Raw genomic sequence first — 22,118 nt, forward strand, 5'->3', positions numbered from 1 at the left:
CCAAATTTAACTTATGCAGCCTGCCCCAGTCTCGTGCCATCTGGATTCCCAAATACTGGAAATTTTCCTCAACCAGCCTAAACGGTAGCCCTCTCAATCTGTTCTCCTGGCCCCTTGCCTGGACCACAAACATTTCACTCTTGACCGTATTTAATTTGTATCCTGAGAACTGGCCGACCTTCCTCAGCATTCCCAGTATACTTCCCATCCCGGCCACTGGGTCCGACACGTACAGGAGCAGGTCGTCTGCATAAAGAGAGACCCTATGTTCAACCCCGCACCTCACCATCCCCTTCCATCCCTCTGCAGCTCTCAGCGCAATCGCCAGCGGCTCTATGGCCAGCGCAAACAGCAGCGGGGAGAGCGGGCAGCCCTGTCTGGTCCCTCGGTACAACCTAAAGTACTCCGACACTTCTCTGTTGGTCCTGACGCTGGCCCTCGGGGCCTGATATAATAATTTGATCCAATCCACCAATCCCTCCCCGAACCCAAACCGTCCGAGCACCTCCCATAGTAGTCCCACTCCACCCGGTCAAAGGCCTTCTCGGCGTCCATTGCCACCACTACCTCCACCTCCCTACCCACTGGGGGCATCATTCTCACATTAAGTAATCTTCTCAGGTTGGCCGCCAGCTGCCTACCTTTCACGAACCCAGTTTGATCCTCCCCAATCACCTCCGGTACGCAGTCCTCCATTCTAACCGCCAGTACCTTTGCCAGGAGCTTGGCGTCTACATTAATCAGGGAGATTGGCCTGTAGGATCCGCACACCTCCGGGTCTTTACCCCGCTTCAATATCAATGATATAGTGGCTTGTGACATTGTCGGCGGCAGGGTCCCTCTGTCCCTTACCTCATTGAAAACCCTCGCCAAGACCGGGCCCACCAGCTCAGAGAACTTCCTATAGAACTCTACTGGGTATCCATCCGGCCCCGGGGACTTCCCCGACTGCATGGCCTTTAGGCCCCCCAATATCTCCTCTACTCTAATCGGGGCCCCCCGCTCTTCCACTCGCCCCCCCACCAACTGTTGGGAAGGTTAACCCGTCCAGAAACCTTTTCATCCCCTCCGGTTCTTCCGGCGGCTCCGAAGTATACAGCTTACGATAGAAGTCCCGGAATACCTTATTCAATTCTGCCGGGTCCTCCACTTTGCGCCCCCCCTCGTCCCTCACTCTACCTATTTCCCTGGCCGCCTCCCTCCTCCTGAGTTGCTGCGCTAACAGTCTGCTAGCCTTTCCCCATGCTCGTACACCACTCCCCTTGCCTCCTAAACTGTTCCACGGCCCTACTCGTGGATAGTGCCCCCAGTTCCGCCTGTAGTCTCTGCCTCTCCCTGAGTAAAAACCTCCCCCGGGGACTCCGCGTGCTCTTCATCTATCCGACCCATTTCCCTGACCAATCTATCCATCTCTGCCCGGTAGCCTTGGCTCTGTGGGCCCCAATTGAAATCAGCTCCCCCCCGCACTTCTGCCTTTAGCGCCTCCCACAAGGTCGCCGCTGAGACCTCCCCCGTGTCATTCACCTGCAGGTAATTTTGCATACATCTCCGAAGCCTCTCGCAGATCCCCTCCTCCGACAGCAGTCCCACGTCTAGCCTCCGTTGCGGGCGTTGGTAGCTCGCTTCCCCGATCTGCAGGTCCACCTAATGCAGGGCATGGTCTCAGATAATAATTGCCGATATTCCGTGTTCTTTACCTCCCCATACAATCCCTGCTTAGTACAAAGAAATCTACTCCTAGAATATACTTTATGGACGTGCGAGTAAAACGAGTAGCCCCTTCCTGTTGGCTGTCTATCTCTCCAGGGGTCCACTGCCACCATTTGCTCCATAAACCCTTTCAGCTCCCTTGCGATTGCTGAGAGTCTACCCGTTCTGGGACACGACCGATCCAAAGTCGGGTCAAGGACCATGTTAAAGTCCCCTCCCATTATTAGCCTGCGAGAATCCAGGTCCGGGATCTTCCCCAGCACTCTTTTAATGAAGTCCACGTCATCCCAGTTCGGGGCATATATATTCACCAGCACCACTCTTCTCCCCTCCAGTCTGCACCGTACCATCAGGTATCTTCCCCCCCCCCCCCCCCCCCCCCCCCGTCTGCGGCTATGCCCTCTGCCTCAAATTGCACCCGCTTGTTGATCATGATTGCCACCCCTCTGGACTTCGAGTCCAAGTCCGAGTGGAAGACCTGGCTAATCCAGCCCTTCCTTCGCCTGGTCTGGTCAGACACTTTCAGATGTGTCTCCTGCAACATAATTACGTCCGCCCTCGGAGCCCGCAAGTGCGCAAACACCCGCGCCCTCTTAACCGGCCCATTCAGTCCCTTGACGTTCCAGGTGATCAGCCTGGTCGGGGGGCACAACCCACCCCCCCCCCCCACCCCGCCGGTCAGCCATAGCCTTTCTCGGGCCGGCCCGTGCGTTGCGCCATTCCTGGCCCGCCCTTTGGCTGCCTCCACCCTCAACCTTCTTTCCAGTGCCTATTTCAAGTCCCTCCCCCATCAGCAGAACAACCCCCCCCCCCCTAACCACGTCCCCCGATACCCCTACCCCTGCCATCTACTGGCTGTGACCTCCCCCCCACCTGACTCCCTTGACTAGCCAATCTGCTAGCCCGGTGACTCAACACTCCGGCGCCTTCCTGTCTCATTCCCATTGTTTCCCCATCCTCCTCCCCACTCCCCGGCGCCCCCTCCCCCTCTCCAACCCACTGGGGCAAGCCGGCTCCAGTGTCTTCCGCGAGCTGCACAAGTACAAATCAGCCCAAACAGGAAAAAACAGAAAAAAGAGGAAAAAGCACAAAGAAAAACCACAAAAAAAAACCCCCATAAGAAAAAAGAGCGACAGCAAAAAAAAAAAGTGGGGGGAACCAATGTCCATGAACAAAGGAAAGAGTCCCAAATGTTCCGCTTGGCCCCTTTGGCCCAGCAAACCGTTGAGTAGCAGTCCAGGCCCATTCGGCGTACCTTCCCCCGGCAATCCTCGGGCCCTAATTCGCGTCCTTGGGGCCTCCTTTCGGGACCAGCCCCTGGTCCCTCACAAAATCCATCGCTTCTTCGGGCTCGGAGAAATAGTGGTGTTGACCCTGGTGCGTGACCCATAGGCGAGCTGGGAACAGCAGACCAAACTTCACGTGCTTCTTGAACAGCACCTCCTTGACATTCTTAAAGGCTGCTCGCCGCCGAGCCACCTCTTGGCTTAGGTCCTGGTAAATGCGGATAACATTGTTGTTCCACGTGCTGCTCCTGGCGCTCTTTGCCCACCGCAGCACCCGCTCCTTGTCCACGAACCTGTGGAACCTAATCACCATCGTGCGGGGGGGGTCCGCCCGGCCGCCCCTGCCTTGCCTGCAGTCTGTGCGCCCCCTCCAGCTCCGGCGGTCGCGGAAAGGCTTCGGCCCCCATCAGCTGCTTCAGCAGGTCTGCTACAAACGCTGCAGCATCAGCTCCCTCAGCCCCCTCTGGGAGGCCGACCATCCTCAGGTTGTTCCTGCGGACTCTATTCTCCAGCTCCTCCACTCTATCCAGCAGTCTTCTCTGCTGCTCTTTCAGGCCGTCAACGTCTAGCGCTGCAACCGTCTGCGCATCCGCCTGCTCCTCCACCGCCTCTCCCAGCTCCTTAACTTTAACATCCTGCGCATCCAGCCTCTGGTTCAGCTGATCCATCGCTTTCTGGATTGGGTCCAAGCTGTCCCGCTTCAGCGCTTCAAAACTGGACTTCATTACCTGGAGCATGTTATCCAGCGCCTGCTGGATTGCTGAGTCCGGGGCCCCTGTGTCCGCCATCTTAGGTCCCAGGTAATTTTCTTCAGGTCCTTGTCTCTGTCCCTTTTTCTCCTTTTTCTGCCTTCTGGTCTCCCGCTGTTCCATATGCCGCAGCCCACTCCTCCGCACTTTCGCTGCCGCCCTCCTTCGCCCAGCTCCTTAAATTTTACCTTCTGGGCATCTGAAGTGGGTCCCAGTTGTCCTGCTTCAGCGACTCCAAAACTTTTTTTCTTTTTCTCCTGGAGGAAGGAAGGTCCGTGGGTCCGCCATTTTACATTCCAGGTAAGTTTCCTCTGCTCCTTGCCTCCGTCTCTCTCTCTCCTCCCCTACCTGCTGGCCTCCCACGATTCCATCAGCTGCAGCCCGCTCTCCCGTTCTTTCGCGGCAGCCTTTTTGCCGTCCCCGTGGGAATCAGCTCCAAAGCCCCGCCGGAGTGAGAGCCCGCCGAATGTGCGGCTCACTCAAACATCGCCGCCACCGGAAGTCATCACTGAGTGTCTTTAAGACAGAGATAGATAGGTTCTTGATTAATAAGGGGATATGGGGTTATTGGGGGAAGGCAGGAGAATGGTGATGAGAAAAAAATCAGCCATGATTGAATGGCGGAGCAAACCCGATGGGCCGAGTGGCATAATTCTGCTCTTATGTCTTATGGGGCGGAATGCTCCCCCCCCCCCCCCCACGTCGGGTGGGAGAATCGCCGGGGTGCCAAGCGAGTCCCGCCCCGGCACCCGCATGCGATTCTCTCACCCCCCCCCCCAAACCGTCGCGGCGAGATTCACGGCTGGCGCTGGGAGAATCGGCGCTTGGCGTTTGTAACGGGCGAGCGGCGATTCTCCGGGCCCGGATGGGCCGAGCGGCCTGCCCAACACGACAGGTTCCCGCCGGTGCCATCTACACCTGGTCGCTGCCGGCGGGAACAGCGCGGGAACGCTGGGGGGGGGGGGGGGTTCTTGCACCGAGGGCGGGCCTCAAAAGGGGTCTGGCCCGCGATCGGTGCCCACTGATCGGCGGGCCGGCCTCTCTAAAGGAGGACCTCCTTTCCTCCGCCGCCCCGCAAGATCCATCCGACATCTTCTTGCGGGGAGGATGGCAACCGCGCATACACGGGTGACGTCAGTTACACAGCCCCGGCCGCGTCATTTACGTGACGCTGCGAAGGTTGGGCACGCGTAAGTGACGCAGCGCCGCTCCTAGCCCCCCAGGGGCAGGAGAATAGGGGGCTGGGAGTGGCCTCCGACGCCGGAGTGAAACACTCCGGTTTTCACTCCGGTGTCGGGACTTAGTCTCTCGACGGGAGAATTGCGCCCATGGTCTATTGCCACATCCTCCAGGCAGCATGACTGCTCTCTGGCTGACCCTCTGGGACCTAGGAGGAACAGGACATTCCTTCTGGCCTTGAACCTCCCCAAGTCTGCATCCCCAAATCGTGCGGCCAGTCGTCTCGGCTGGGAGCTGAGTGGGGTTGGCTGTGCAGGAGCAGTTTAAGTGCTGCTCTACCTTGTTAGCTGGGGGGGGGGGGGGGTGGCGTGCTGGCGAGCGAGGTCCTGGCGTATTGGCTGGCGAGCCATTATTTGTGGCATGAAACCCATGGGACCTCCTTAAGTGGACCAATTAATGTTGGATTGCGGTGCTGGCCTCACTGGGCAAAGCACTGGGAAGCTCGTGGCAGTTCCCGCTCAATGCCACACTTTGAAACATTTTCATTGAATCGCCCCCAACATATTTGAAATGCTTGCATTCATTGCACTATGCACAATTCGACTACAATGTAACAGCAGGGCCTACCTTTCAAAAATACTTCTTTGACTGTGAAAAGTTTGGAAATTCATGTAAGACCCTCTCTTAATTTAGAAAATGCTGGGAATGCCTGGCAGCATCTGTGGAGAGAGAAACAGAGCTAACGTTTCTTCGGAACTGGAAGAGTTTTCTGAGAAGTCATATTGGACTCAAATGTTAACTCCGTTTTTCTGGGCGGCCCGGTGGCGTAGTGGTTAGCACTGCTGCCTCATGACGCTGAAGACCTGGGTTTGATTCCGGCCCAGGGTCACTGTTCGTGTGGAGTTTGCGCATTCTCCCAATGTCCGTGTGGGTCTCACCCCTACGACCCAAAGATATGTAGAGTAGGTGGATTGGCCACGCTAAATTGTCCTTCAATTGGAAGAAAACAAAAAAAAACTTTTTCCATTTAAATGGAGGCGACTGAAAGTAACTTTGGTTCCAGGTTAAAGAATAGCTTAGTCAGATATCATGCTCCCTTTAAATGCAACAAATTTTAGTGCCTCTAAACGGAACAATCTTTATGTCTGTATAATTTCCCTTTTTAAATGACACAGATTAAAAATCAATGTTTTTCATACTGTAGGAACTGCAAATACGTTGTGCTCTTGGATGCACTTTAACCTAAAATCCCTATCCCCTAATGTATGTTCGTATTGCAACAGAAACATCATGTTGATGGAGTAACAGTGCAAAGACAGAAATCTTGACTGTCGATGGAGTTCAGCAATACTCTGGAGTGGGGGGGGGGGGGGGGGGGGTGAAACTTGCACACCCCAGTTTTGGAAACTAGTGCTGCATGTTACTTGAGTTTCCTTTTAAATTGAATAGATGGCATATCAGTGGATTTCCCCTTTAAATGGAGCAGACTGCGATTCAGTTGACCTCCCCTTTAAATGGAGTCATTGCATATCAGGATGATTTTCCCTTTAAGAAATGGACAGTGTATCATTCAAGCTGCCCTGTCACTAACACTGCAGATTCCACCTACTGGTTAACTGGGGCAACCACTCTGGAGTTGGAACCGTGGAGGAAACATTCAGTAGCATTCCCCTTTCTCCTTGAGAAAACAGCAGGGTTCTGCAGCACGTACACATAGGTGGGAAGCATGGGCAAGCATCACATATTAAAGGGTCAGTCTCCAGAGAGCTAAATTCAGTGTTATATTTCAAAAAAGAAAGATGCTTTGCTAAAATGATCAGTAAGTGTCCCAGTTGTTGTCTGGTAACATTGCTCTGTGTTGTGGGTGTTACAGGATTTGACTGGCACAGATTGGAAATGGCTGGACTGCAGGAGTTGCGAATGACAGAGGAGAAGCCTCTGCTGCGGGAGCAGATGTCAATGGTGAGTCACTAAGATTTGATTAAAAACAAATGTCTCAAAGACCCTTTGATGGGTCAGCTTATTGAGAGTCACCGGTACTTTCATGCCCTTTCAGTATCTAATGTGCTTGCCTACTTCTTAATTATAATCTCTATGCATCCTAATTAATGCAATTCCACATCAGTCCCTCTGGTGGTTTCAAGAATGCTTGCTTTAATCTTGCCCTAGTTTCTATTAATGCAGCTGCTCTGTGCTGCACTGGTGAACTGGGTGTCAACTGTCTCTCTGCCCCCACCCCCTCATCCCCCAACCCCCCAACATATGCACAAGTAGGGAAGTTGAAGGTCTGTACTGATTTCACTGCTCAGAAGAGGTGTGATAGGGATGCTGATATTGGCTTGAAGCCTGTGAATTAAGGACATGTTGCGGGGGGGGGGGGGGGGGGGGGAGCATGTACTGCTTCTCCTCATAGCTATCAGTGTTCCTGACGTGTGTATGTATGAATGTCTGGTATGGGCCCTATTGTGCTCAGCTGTGATGGGCCCTTTTATAATCCTGTAATGCGACAGAGCAGTATTTCTGTTACTGGACAGTAATCTAGAATCCTTGACTAACAGTTGAAGAAAGTGAGTTCATATCCTATCATCACTGTTGAATTTTTTTTTTAGAAAGATCTGGAAATGAAAGTCTGGTAACAGTTTAAAAACAAAGAGTGATTAAATCTGTTGTATTGTCGCAAAAACCATCTGGCTCACTAATGTCTTCTTGGGAATGTCTTATTTTGGAATGTCTCCGGTCTGGCCTATGTGTGGCTCCAATCCCTCACCAGTGTAGGTGATTCTTAATTGTTCTCTAAAGCGACCAAGCACATTCTCAGAGTGGTAACTAAGGATTGGCATTAAATTCTGGTCTAGCTATTCTGTGGCACATATGGTCCCTGTCACCTATCAGTATATGTCTGCGCATTAGGTAGGCCTTGTTGAAGGCCAGCAAGGGCTGCTCTATTTTCAGTGCAATTGTGACTGAAGCTGAAAACTCTCCAATCACCCACCAGTGGAGTTGCGATTGAAGCCGAAATGTTTAGCATCACCAGAAAATAGTCCACACTTGACCTTGTGGTGGGTTGGGCTCAATAACAAAGCAATGAAAATATATAGGCCTAAGACACTTCCATAGGAGCTACTGTAATAAAATCTGGGGCTCTCAAAGCCACAGCCATATTCCTTTGCATCAGTTATGACTCCAACTTTTGGAGGCTTTTTCTTATAAACCTCTTTGGGCTGGATTTCCGTGGAGTCCTATTTATTCTGTGAACCTTTAAAAATGGTAGGTGAGACCTGGATGCCGAAGTCCAGCCCCCAGTTCCAAAAGTTCAAGCTTTTGCTGGTGGTGAAAAGGAAACTGGGCCTGACTACCACACAGGAGAATAACCCAAACACAGCAGGGCCATTTGAAATCTGTGTTGAATTCAAACAGACCCCATTTTACCGATTGCAGGGTCCTTAATCCATAGTGTGGGAGTCATGAATTGATGGATCAGACGTAAATGCTCTTGAATAATAGTCAGTATAACTGTCATGATCTGAAGTTTTTTAAATCCCATGCTCTTTAAACTTAATTAAAAAACAGCTACAGCTGTCACTGAGGGTTCAAAGAAAAACCTCTGCTGAACTGCATTCATTGACAGGCATCTGGTCATGTAGTTTCAATAGAGGTCTTTCACATATTTTCCAAAGACTATCATTATGTATCACGAATGCTTGGCTGAGTTTCAAAAACTACAATGACCTCAGCAGGGGGTTCTGAGTTCGCAGTTTGATATTAAAGGATTAGTTGTCTTTGTGGGGGTTGAATAGACATTTTTGTTTTATAAGAGATTAACCACATAAGATTTAAAAGCTGTGAATGGGCTTTATGAGTGGAACTTTTTTTCACTATTGAATGAGAGAACTATTAGATTGTTAGTTTATTTTTTCATCTGCATGTGGTCAGGCTGAGATCTGCCCATGGCATACACTGGGTGAGTGACTGTGAAGTTAGCATGGATCCTATGAGGAGCTATGGCGGATGGGTGAAGACATAAGTTGACATAGAGCATATAAAGGCCAATGAGGGTAGGTGGGGGCATGAGTTGGCATTAAGTTGACATGGAGAGTATGGGGGCCAAGGAAGTGGGCAGGGTATGGGGGGGGGGGGGGGGGGGGGGCGGGGGCGAGAAACAACTGTGGTGAAGTTCCAGAGAACCGAGTTGGCTTTCTAACAAATCCTTTGGCATGCCTCTTCTCGAATGGCTATCTATGCTCTGCTCCCAGGTTCAACAGACCTAACTCTATCCCACACCTATTTCGCTCACAGCAACCAAAATACATTTCAGGGTGTGTTTTGCTAAGGCAGATCTAGTGGGTCTGGAAATTTCCTGACTTGAGCTACCCCACTCTGTTGCCAAAATCCAGACCCTTAATTTCCATTCTGCGAGGGTATCTTGCTGCTCAATTCAGTGAATTGCTGCCTTGATTTAGAATCATAGAATTATAGTGCAGAAGGAGGCCATTCAGCCCATCGATTCTGCAAACTCGTGTAAAGAGCACCCTGCACAAGCTCACACCTCCACCCTATCCCCGTAACCCAGTAACCCCATCTCATCTTTTTGGACACTAAGGGCAATTTAGCATGGCCGATCCACCTAACCTGTGGGAGGAAACCCGAGCACCCGGAGGAAACCCACGCAGGCATGGGGAGAACGTGCAGACTCCGCACAGACAATAACCCAAGCCGGCAATTGAACCTGGGACCCTGGAGCTGTGAAGCGACAGTGCTAACCACTGTGCTACCGTGCCACCCGTCAAGGATGGCTGTTCTCCCCTCTTTTCTTACATTCAACTCATGTCTAAGTCAAGATTGTAAAGGGAGTGACATTAGATTGAATATTTACATTGAGTGCTAGTGCCAGCTAAGGCTAAATGGACCAAATAGCTGCCTTTTGTTCTGTAATTTTCAGTGTCGCATCTATAGCTACAGCTATCGCACTGATGCAACATGACAGATGCCTTGGATCAAGTTGCCTCCCCAATGAAGGAAAATAAATGGTAGAACACTTTTAAAACAAGACCTAAAGCAGAAAATATGGACTCAATAAATGTTTTAGATTAGATTTTCTGAGCTATTCAACTCCCTGGCCAGAGAATGAGAACGGTGGGTTACATTTAAATTTTCACTGCATGGTAAGCTTAAAAATAGACCTGTCTTTAACAGGAACATTAATATTATTACAAACAATGATGGATAAGTGTCACTGGATCTGAAAAAATAATCTCATTGGGCTGAGATGAAATGGCAAACATTCAGCAGCAAAGCTCTAGCTGTTTGTTGTCCTTTGTCTGTACGTCTTTATTAAACTCTCCCACACATTCCTTTTCATAATATAAATACCATGTTCTTTCTAATCATAAATGTTCCTTGTCATTTAGAAGGATTTTTCCCCTCAGCAATTGTGATGCCAAAATCAAAGGCCAGGGTGTTATGTTCAGTCGATGTGTGATGGCCCTCGCTGTCAGATAACATTTGTGATATACTCATTGTAAAATTAATCCAGAGCAACAATACTGCTGCTCTGTCTGTCTGTCTATCCAGGTCTTGGCCCTGAAATTCTTGTGTCACTGTGCCAAGAATGCAGTATAATCTGAGTTGGTGAGTGTGCAATATGGACTAGGAATCCGCAATGCTGATCCTTGCCAGTGCGTTCCCTGTGCCACAGTTTCTGTGTTGGTTTAAGAAAATGAAATGATCTTAAGCAAATGATGGAGTGACAAGTTGATGTAACAAAATGGTTTACTTGCAACTAATGTCAACTGATAAACTTTCAGGCAGAATCATAAGAGACAATCCTTGCTACACTCTCTTTGCCAAAACATTCTTTTTCTGCTTTACTTGGATTTTCTTGTTTGAGAACAGCTGGTAGCCTTCATACAGCCTATTACTGAACATTGGACAGTGGAGGAGAACGCAACAATTTTATTTTTATCTAAATCAACTGGAAAGATAGCATAGTACCTTTTCTAGGGGAATCCCTCTGTCGAGGAGGATTGTTTAGCTGATGTGAAAGATGAGACTTTCCTGATAGTAGCCAACCAGAAACTACAGGCTTATTCCTGCTCCTATTTTCTATGTTTCTATTTTGCTATCTTGGTGTCCGTACTTATATTTCCCAACATATCTACTTCTGTACGAATCTAAGTTTTAAAAGTTAATTTATGCAATGTGGTTATTTCTGGCTAGGCCAGCATTTGTTGCCCATCCCTAATTGCCTTTGAGAAGATGGTGGTGAGTTGCCTTCTTGAATTATTGCAGTCTTACAGCAGCAAGTACACCCATTGTGTTGTTAGGGAGGATGTTCCAATATTTTGATCCAGCGACAGTGAAGGAATGGTGATGTATTTTAAAGCGATGACGGTGAGTGACTTGAAGGGGAACTTGCAGGTCATGTTGTTCCCATGTACCTGCTACCCTTGATCTTCTAGGTGGTAGTGGTCGTGGATTTGGAAGGTGCTGCCTAAGGAGTCTTGGTGAGTTCCTGCAGTTCATCCACTATTCATCGGTGGTGGAGGGAGTGAATGTTTGTGGAAGGACTGTCAATCAAGCAGGCTGCTTTGTCTTGGATTGTGTCCAGCTTCTTGAGTGTTGTTGGAGCTGCACTTATCCAGGCAAGTGGAGAGTATTCCATCACACTCCTAACTTGTGCCTTGTAGATAATGGGCAGGCTTTGGAAAGTCAAGAGGCAAGTTACTCACTGCTGGACTCCCAGCACCTGACCACAGTATTTATAGGCTGGTTCAGTTCAGCTCCTGGTAAATGGTAAACCCCCAATATATTGATAGTGTGGGATTCAGCAATGGTAATAACATTGAATGGGATGATGGTTAGATTCTCTCATGTTGGAGATGGTCATTGCCTGGCACTTGTGTGACGCGATGTTACTTGCCACTTGTCAACCCAAACCCGCTGTTGTCCAGGTCTTGCTGTATTTGGACATGAACTACTTCAGTATCTGAGGAGTCTGCTTCAGTATCTGAGGAGTCGCAAATGATGCTGAACATTGCATGGTGAATATCTCCACTTCTGATGGAAGGAAAGTAATTGATGAAGATGGGTGGGCCTGGACCCCCACATTAGAGGGGTAAAGCACAATCCTGCTTGATGATAGAAAAGGTCTTGATGCAGAAGCAGAGGAATGGCATTCTTAAGGCTACTAATGAGTAGACAAAGTGGAATTAATTTTGATGATCTACTGGAGGTAACTGACAGACAAATATGACCCAAATCTTCCAATGTCGGGAGAGGCTGACGCTGATGTGTTGGGACCCTGAGAAATTCTTGTACGCACATCCGTGGTACTTACCCCGGAAGTTTAAAATTCCCGTTGCCAGCTTTACTCTGCCAGGACTGCTCCGTGATTCCAATGATAGTGGGATCAGATGCAGAACCACAGAGACTTGGGCTATTTGTGCTGTACATACCCTGATTTTTACATGGATTTATGTTTTCATAGTAGTTATAAAAACAATGGAACACTTAAGTAAATCAACTGTCATGTCAAAGCACTCCAGAACATATAGCAGTGTTCACCCGCCTCCTAGAAAAGTTCACTCCCACCTCTGCGAGCAAACTTCACCTCTCTCCCAGCAATGTTCTTCTCCTTCCACCACCCAGATTGTGCCCTTCCCTGCCCTGCAGACAGTGATCATGACATCCTGCACCCCTTCTCCTGACTCACCTTCTGGAATGAGTCCAGGCAAAGCAAAAAAGAATCAACATTGTCCTGCAGTGAGCGGGATTCAGCATCGGAAGGTGCAAAGCCTCCAGTGTAAAGTGTTAAATGGGCAGATTAAATCAGAGTCAGCATTGGAGGTGACCTTACTGATGCAGACCGCAAGGTCTTGGGCATCATAGTCATCTGGACCCAAGGATTTAGCACGTTAATTGTTTCTTTTGTTATGAAGAACAGATTTATCTGCCATCCAAATATGCATCCCACCAACCATTTTAATCCTCACACTTTACTCCAAGACATTCTGCAGTCTTGCCTCCTACTCGACACTTGCTTCATTCTCATCCACTTCTCAGATTTACAAATATCTCTTGTCTGCCTCCGGTTTTTAAATGTTCCCTCAGTTTACAGAACCAAACCTGCTTCAGCTCCGGCCTAGTGTTAAACTTCTTGCCAGTTGGTGAAGGAGGGAAACAGGGACCAGAAGTTAATCTTTATCTAAGTTTTATATTTATTCACAAAGTAGGCATTACAAATGAGATCTTAACTAAACACCCACCACCAGTGTCGATAAATGACACTCTTATCTTTTGAGCAAACTTAAAATAATTAAAAATATATATTTTTTAATGAAAGTTTACAGTTTTACATTGTACATAAAGATAGATGAGACGGTTACAGTTTACATGTTGTTCCTTTTCGGCCTCTCCTCCACCCCACCCCCCGCCCTTCCCTTCTTCTGCTGTTTCTGGGTGTTATCCTAGGCCCTTTATTTCACCGTGGGTGGTGCCCTCCTACTCCCTCCCTCTCCCAGTGGCTTGGCCCCCCCTTTCCTTCTTTTCTGCTCTTTCCCTCCAGTTCTGTGCTCGTCTTTTGGCGGTTCTTTTTCACGTGGCCTTGTGTTGGGCCCTCTTGTCCTGGTGTCAGTCTTTCTCTGATGTTTCCCTTGGTGTTTCCTCCGGTCTCTTTCCCCCAACCCCCTCTCCCTCTCGTTCCTGTCTGCTTTCTGTGGTCCTGGTGTCCGTCTCCTCCCCCCCCCCCCCCCCCCCCCCCCCCCCCCCCCCCCCCCCCCCCCCCCCCCCCCCCCACCAATTGTTGGCTTCGAACAGGTCTTGGAACATAAAACATAGAAAAATACAGCACAGAACAGGCCCTTCGGCCCACGATGTTGTGCCGAACCTTTGTCCTAGATTAATCATAGATTATCATAGAATTTACAGTGCAGAAGGAGTCCACCCGGCCCATCGAGTCTGCACCAGCTCTTGGAAAGAGTACCCTACCCCAGGTCAACACCTCCACCCTGTCCCCATAACCCAGTAACCCCACCCAACACTAAGGGCAATTTTGGACACTAAGGGCAATTTATCATGGCCAATCAACCTAACCTGCACATCTTTGGACTGTGGGAGGAAACCAGAGCACCCGGAGGAAACCCACGCACACACGGGGAGGATGTGCAGACTCCGCACAGACAGTGACCAAAGCCGGAATCGAACCTGGGACCCTGGAGCTGTGAAGCAATTGTGCTATGCACAATGCTACCATGCTGCCCTTAAGAACCAATTAATCTACACTCCATTATTCTACCATAATCCATGTACCTATCCAATAGCCGCTTGAAGGTCCCTAATGTTTCTGACTCAACTACTTCCACAGGAAGTGCATTCCAGGCCCCCACTATTCTGTGGGTAAAGAACCTACCTCTGACATCCCCCCCTATATCTTCCACCATTCACCTTAAATTTATGTCCCCTTGTAATGGTTTGTTCCACCCGGGGAAAAAGTCTCTGACTGTCTACTCTATCTATTCCCCTGATCATCTTATAAACCTCTATCAAGTCGCCCCTCATCCTTCTCTGTTCGAATGAGAAAAGGCCTAGCACCCTCAACCTTTCCTCGTAAGACCTACTCTCCATTCCAGGCAACATTCTGGTAAATCTCCTTTGCACCTTTTCCAAAGCTTCCACATCCTTCCTAAAATGAGGTGACCAGAACTGCACACAGTACTCCAAATGTGGCCTTACCAAGGTTTTGTACAGCTGCATCTTCACCTCACGGCTCTTAAATTCAATCCCTCTGCTAATGAACACTGGCACACCATAGGCCTTCTTCACAGCTCTATCCACTTGAGTGGCAACTTTCAAAGATCTATGAACATAGACTGCAAGATCTCTCTGCTCCTCCACATTGCCAAGAACCCTACTATTAACCCTGTATTCCGCATTCATATTTGTCCTTCCAAAATGGACCAAACAGGTTGGTGAATGGCCCCCACTCTTTGTGGAAGGCATCTTCAGACCCTCGGATGGTGTACTTAATCTTCTCCAGATGGAGAAATTCCGATAGGTCTGCCAGCCAGTCTGCAGCTATGGGTGGTGCTGCCAGCCGAGCAGAATTCTCTGGTGGCCGATTGGGGAAGCAAAGTCAGCCCGCTTGCCCATATGAAGTTCTGGCTGGACCGATCCCCCAAAGACTGCCACTCTTGTGCATGGCTCCACCCTCATCCCCACAATGTTGGACATTGCCTCAAAGAAGGCTATCCAGAGCCCAACAAGTATGGGGCATGCCCAGAATGTCACAAAAATATCCATCCACCAACAACAGCCTCCACCTCTGCTCTCGTCCCGTTCTAAACCGAATCTCCAACCATGGTCCAAGATAACTATCCCCGCATCTGCCAACGTCATCCTGACCACCAATTGGATCTCCACCTGGATCTCGCCTTCCATTGCTGTCAGGTCCTTAGCTAGGAACGTCTTCCGACCATCTACAGGTCGGGTGGGGTGGAGCCTACCCAATCTCCCTCTCTCAGCAGTGGCCCGGGATGACTCGTCTCATGGGTCCACTGACTCGCTCACTTTCCTGGAGGAGAGCCACCTGATGTGGGACTACTCAGCGCATCCCCGCCGCCGGAAGTCAAAACTTCAAGTAATTCACCAAATTAATGAATAAACCGCCACTTAAAAGGACAGTAACAAAAAATAAAATGATTCCCTTCATACTTGAGAACAACAATGGAACAAATGAACTAATTAACTAACTGACCCCCTTTTAGGGGCACTGTAACGAAAATCAAAACTTTAAGGAATCTTACATTTTGAGGGCTGATGATGCACTCCACCCCAAAGTGTTTCTTTATGCTCTTTTGAGTACAACAGTTAAACAAATGAACTAATAAACAAAATAAATAAATGATCAGCCCCTTAAAGGAGCATAAGTATCTCATTTATATCTATGCAAATAATTTTCCAGTGAGTGTCCCCCACCTGTATATACTTATCCTTAAATTATAGACTGCGACTCCTGCCAATGCAAGATGGCCACTGATACCTGTCTGTGCATGCTAACTGACCCACGCACGCAGCAAAACCAATTACGTCACTCCGCTATGCCCAGCCTGCCAAGCTTAAGATAGAAATTGAACACTGTAATAATGCCAATTTGGATTAAGTGTGATTATTTGACTCTTTAAGATCATATTACTTGAAGAGCATATTGATTTGATTGATTTAACAACTGTAAGCCAGTGATGTTACCTACATTGTTATCAATAAGACCCTCAGAGAAGCAGCAACTGGAAATTGTTCACTTAATCCCCTAAATCTAAGGCACATTTTATTTGCATATCACTCCCTGAATTGCAGGGCTGATTCTGACGTGGAAGATCTTGATCTTATTGCACTGTTGCCAATCCAGTTCTCCAGTACTGGGGGCGGGAAATCGCGCTCGGCGCAGGGGCGGAGAATGGGGCGTCAGACCCACGATCGAGTCCGACGCCTTCCCGCAATTCTCCGCGGACCGTAGAATCGGCATCAGTCGCGTGCGTGCGCAGTCGACGTGGCACCGGTCGGGAGCCATTGAAAGAGGTCCCTGCAGCAATTTTCAGCCAACAGCTGGCCGAGTTCCTGCCGATGTGGTTTCCTCATGGTTCCACCCTGCGGACACAATCCGCAACTGCCCTGGTGGGGGACGGGGGAATCCGTCACTGGCCGGGGAGGGGGGGAGGCCTTCAGGACGGCCAGGTTTCCGATTGGGGCCCACCGATTGGGCGCGCGCGATTGGGGGGGGGGGGCTATATTGTTGGGGGCCACCCCACTATGTGGGTCCGCCATGTTGCGCGGGTCCGCTGCGTGTATGCGTGGTCCCGCGGCCGGAGGTGCAGGGCCCCGTATCGACAGCAGGAGCTGCGTGGACTATTCCGGGGCCCTGCAAGCCCCCAACAAAACGGTGAATTACTCTGGACTTCCTCCAGGAATGAAGAATACTAGTTTTAAAATACTGCCCTGCAATTACAATACCTGCTTGATAAACATCTCTACTCCTAGCTTCAGCCCACTCTGTTTCTCGCAATTACATAAAACATTAGAACTGCATATGCAGAGTGTTGGCATCAAATTCAGCCTAAACTATGCAATTAACACCTAGTATCTTGCTTCAGCTCCCACATAATTCAAGTGCTCTGCTTCCTGCCCTATGCAACATTTTGCACCAAAATGCTCCGGATGTATGTCAATCCTGGCTGCTGTACTCCATGGCTTCGGTATTGATTACCTTGGAGCAACACCATGATAAATCTTCTAGCACCAATACAATTAAAAGTCTTTTGTCCAGAGAGCATCTGTAGCGTCACAGCATGAATATATAACTCAGGGGTGTTGTATATCAGGGCATTACACATTGTTTTTTAAAAATATTTTTATTGGAATTTTGGCACTTAATATCAAAACTTTGCACAACAATATAAAAACAACAACACAAGTGTCACAAGTTGCCGCCGCATCTGTGATAATAGTCCCAGTAATATAATTTAATTATTTCCATTAGTGCGTATCATACTCGCTGAGGAAAAGAACATTATTTACAGTGACAGAGCGAGTCATATCAAAACTCCGATTACCGAATGCACAGGATGAGGAAGATGATTTGTTTCCCTGGTTCTTCATGTGTGGGACGAAGCTTGCACCCCTCCAAGTGTAGGGCTTATTTCCCCTTTTCTCCTTGTGCGTGTTTCCTCCCTCCCCCAGTCACCTTTTACAAACAGGTCTTCAAAGAGACTGGTAAATCTTTTCCACTTGTAGTAGAATCTCTCTTTGGATCCCCTGATTATGTATTTTATTTTTTCTGGCGTCAAAAATTCTGCCAAGTCGGAGAGCCAGCCCAAGGCTTAATGTGGCACCGCTGACTTCCCCCTAGCGGACTTCTCCGCCGAGCAATCAGAGACAAAGACAAGGGCATTATCCGTCCCTCTCCCTGTGAAGAGCTCTGGGTGCTCTACACCCTGAAGACCGCCACAAATTGGCATGGCTCCAGCTTAACCACCACCACCCTGGACATGGCCTCGAAGAAGGCTGTCCAGAACCCATTGAGTCTGGGGTAAGACCAGAACATGTGGGTGTGGTTGGCCGGGCCCCCCTGACATCGCTCGCACTTGTGCTCTACCTCCGGGAAGAATCCATTCATCCATGGGGGGGGGGGGTTGTGCATTCTATTCCCACCCTTGCCTACTCCCTGCTTTGCCCTTGTCCCCCCCTTGTCTTTTCCACCTTCCCTGTTCCCTGCCCCTTCCATTCCCTTCCCTATCACTCTTTGTTTCCCCTGAACTGCTGCTATCCCCCCCCCCCCCCCCCCCCCCCCCCCCCCCCCAATCTGTACCCTTGTACACCAGCCTGCTCACTTGTGGAGCATCTCCCCCTCAATGATCTGGTTCCCATTTTCAACCTAGTCTGATTTAGGGGCTGTCAGGGGCTGTTTAGCTCACAGGGCTAACCGCTGGCTTTGAAAGCAGACCAAGGCAACCCAGCAGCACGGTTCGATTCCCGTAACAGCCTCCCCGAACAGGCGCCGGAATGTGGCGACTAGGGGCTTTTCACAGTAACTTAATTGAAGCCTACTCGTGACAATAAGCGATTTTCATTTTTTTCATTTAATTCCTCCCCATTTCCTCCTGGGCCTCCAACCTCCGCTCCACTTTGCTAATTGTCTCCTTTATGGGGGCCATCGCAGTCTCTACTGTCAACCCGATGGTAACCAAGAAGTCCTCCTTCATTGCCTCCCTGTACTTCTGGAGCTCGGTGGTGATGAACTTCATCATTTTTTCCATCAAAGCCTGAGCGTGCACTGGATATTCTCTGGGACAGTTCCTTGTTGCGAGGTGGGCTCCCTTGCTCCGAGGCTGAGATATCCCCCTCCTCGCTTTTGCTGTTTTCCCAGCTAGACTGTTGGTTCTTCGCCATCCTGGCTGACACTGCAGTTGAATGGGGGGGGGGGGGGGGGACCAGAAGGACAAGGAAGAGAGGTGTGGTTTGGTGAAATTTTGGCTCTTTTGGTGCTGGGTTGGGGTTTAAAGGCCAAAACCAAACTTCCTAGACGAAAGCCACTTTTCATTGTTGGGGCAAAGCAAACATAACTGCTTATCTGTTGAGCTACCAATTAGGTATTCAAGAAAATCAGTGAATAAAATTGTAAATAAGGAATGACAAACCAACAAGACTGACAGTCAATCACTCGATGTTTTTCTAAGTGACTAACCAGTACTTCAAAATGAACCAATCAAATTTGCATAGAGCCTTTGCAGTTCATTAATTATGTTGACAGGCTCATAGTAGTTTATTAGAGCTGGTTCTATCAGAACACTGCAGCTAAATATCTGACCTTAGCTCATTTGTTGCCTAGGGTTGATTTGTAAATATTGGATACACTCTGTAAATCAAACCAGATGGACTGTTAAGAATTGGCTGACAGAAAACCATTTTAGACCAAGAGGGACATCTGCACATAAACGTTACAGATTTTGCTCAGTTTGGTTGTCTCTTGCCCAGAAACATGCCAGTCATAGAACATAGAACTGTATAGCACAGAACAGGCCCTTCGGTCCACGATGTTGTGCCGAACTACGGTCAGATGTGATTGCGTAAACATTCACTTGACATAATTCCATAATAACAATATTTTGCATTCATTGAGGATACAGAGCTCCTCCTGCTGAGAAATACATTACAGTATTTCAAATTCTGCAAGGAAGTTTTCAAAGAATTTTCTGCGTTTGTACCTCTCTTTAATGCTTGCATAAATACATTTGTGAAGGGTACCTCTGAGTAATGTTTTAGAACATAGAACATAGAACATTACAGCGCAGTACAGGCCCTTCGGCCCATGATGTTGCACCGTCCTGTGGGTTTACTTCATATATTTTGTCTACCATATTTCTTGTGGTGAGACGAAGGATTTTCTTTTGCGTTCATGAACTGGATAATATAATATCCATTGATTTGAAAATTTATTTGAATACATAGATTGGAGGTGGCAGGAACCAAGTGCTAGTTCGCCAGTTCCATCCTGTCTCAGGGATTATGGGACGGCATGCCTAACTGTCTGCATGCAGCAGGTAGCCATCACAGCTCATTAAGATCCAATTGTGACCAATTAAGGAGGCTGACTGAAATTTGGCAGCGGGGGCAATTTAACTGCCTTGAGGCGTGACTTCTGGCAGGGTGACTGGGGGGGGGGGGGTTAGAGTTCCAGGCAAGGTTGAAAACCCGCGATGCCCACTTATACACCCCTGGCTTCAAAAATACATCTTTTATTTTTTTTTAATTTAAATGAAATGGGGACAGGGCAGCACGGTGGCACAGTGGTTAGCATTGATGCCTGCAGCGCTGAGGACCCGGGTTCAAATCCTGGCCCAGGGTCACTGACCCTGTGGATTTTGCACATTCTCCCTGTGTCTGCGTGGGATTCACCCCCACAACCCAAAAGATGTGCAGGTTAGGTGGACTGGCAATGCAAAATTGCCCCTTAATTGGACAAAAAAAAATTGGGTACTTTAAATTTATTTTTTTTAAATGGAGAGTGCGCATCTCCACCTTGAATCACCCACTTTCTTCATTACAGGCTGCTGCCTCTTTCAAATTGGAAGGCCACTGATTGGCCCTCAATCTTCAAGAGTCCACTTGCTGACCTTGATGGGATGGCAAACCTGTATACATGCCAATTAAGTATGCGTCCCCTGAAATAATAATCTTTGTTAATAATCTTTATTATTGTCACAAGTAGGCTTACATTAACACTGCAATTAAGTTACTGTGAAAATCCCCTCCTTGCCACACCCCGCTACCTGTTCAGGTACACTGAGGGAGAATTCAGAATGTCCAAATTACCTAACAGCACATCCTTTGGGACTGGGGGGAGGAAACCTGGAAAATCGCAATGTGTAAGTGTTCCCTCCCTTGGGACTGGGTTCAGGACCTGGAAACAATCCCAACCTCCGTTTCCTGCCCTGTCGGGACAAATTCAGCCCTAGGGCTTTATGTATTGAGCATAACTTCAGTAAAGAAAGACTTGCATTTATATAATGCTTTTCAAGACCTCAGGACATCCCAAACTATTTTACAGGCAATGAGAGCCTTTGAAGTGTGTCCACTGCTGTAATGTAGGAAATACAGTAACTAATTTGTGTGCAGCAAACTCCCACAATCATGCCATGAGATGATATGTTTTTAATGAGATTGGTTGAAAGATAAGTATTTGCTCGGACAGCGGAGAGAACGTCCTGGTAGAAACGGAAAGTCTGAGGTGAATATTATCCGGGCCTTTAAAATGATGTGGAGATGCCGGCGTTGGACTGGGGTGGGCACAGTAAGAAGTCTTACAACACCAGGTTAAAGTCCAACAGGTTTGTTTTGAACCACTAGCTTTCGGAGCGCAACTTCTTCATCAGGTAAATGAAGAGGTGGGTACCACAAACAAATTTATAGATAAATTCAATGATGCAAGGTGATACTTTGAATGCAAGTCTTTGCAGGTAATTAAGTCTTTACAGGTTCAGATGGTGCGACTGGGGAGAGGGATAATCACAGGTTAAAGAGGTGTGAATTGCCTTAAGCCAGGACAGTTGGTAGGATTTCATAAGCCCAGGCCAGATGGCGGGGGTGAATGTAATGAGACATGAATCCAAGGTCCCAGTTGAGGCCATGCTCATGCGTGCAGAACTTGACTATCAGTTTCTGCTTGCCGATTCTGCGTTGTCGTGCTTTCTGAAGGCCATCTTGGAGAACGCTTACCCGAAGATCAGAGGCTGAGTGCCCTTGACTGCTGAAGTGTTCCCCGACTGGAAGGGAACATTCCAGCCTGCCGATTATCGCACAATGTCCGTTCATCCGTTGTCGCAGCCGTCTGCATGGTCTCACCAATGTACCACGCCTCGGGACATCCTTTCCTACAGCGTATAAGGTAGACAGCGGTGGCTGAGTCGCACGAGTATGTACCGTGTTCCTGGTGGGTGGTGTTCTCGAGCGAAATGATGATACCCATGCCAATGATCTGGCATGTCTTGCAGAGGTTGCCATGGCACGGCTGTGTGGTGTCGTGGTCTCTGTTCTCCTGAAGGCTGGGTAGTTTGCTGCCAACAATGGTCTGTTTGAGGTTGCGCGGTTGTTTGAAGGCAAGTAGCGGGGGTGTGGGGATGGCCTTGGCAAGATGTTGGTCTTCATC

General features: G+C 48.8%; 1 protein-coding gene across 2 annotated transcripts in view; it reads left to right on the forward strand.

The window, feature by feature from the left end:
- ndrg4 (NDRG family member 4) overlaps window positions 1-22,118 on the forward strand; it is a 259,801-nt gene that overhangs the window by 34,144 nt on the left and 203,539 nt on the right. Inside the window, exons 1-2 of one of the 2 annotated variants that reach the window (XM_038807025.1) lie at window positions 6,526-6,675; window positions 6,798-6,886. In XM_038807025.1, the coding sequence (XP_038662953.1) occupies window positions 6,651-6,675; window positions 6,798-6,886 (114 nt within the window). In that variant the 5' untranslated portion in view covers window positions 6,526-6,650. Of the gene's footprint in view, window positions 1-6,525; window positions 6,676-6,797; window positions 6,887-22,118 lie in introns of those variants that run through there. The other variant, XM_038807026.1, reaches the window with a different exon arrangement.

This window comes from Scyliorhinus canicula, chromosome 9, assembly GCF_902713615.1.
Source record: "Scyliorhinus canicula chromosome 9, sScyCan1.1, whole genome shotgun sequence".
NCBI lineage: Eukaryota > Metazoa > Chordata > Chondrichthyes > Carcharhiniformes > Scyliorhinidae > Scyliorhinus > Scyliorhinus canicula.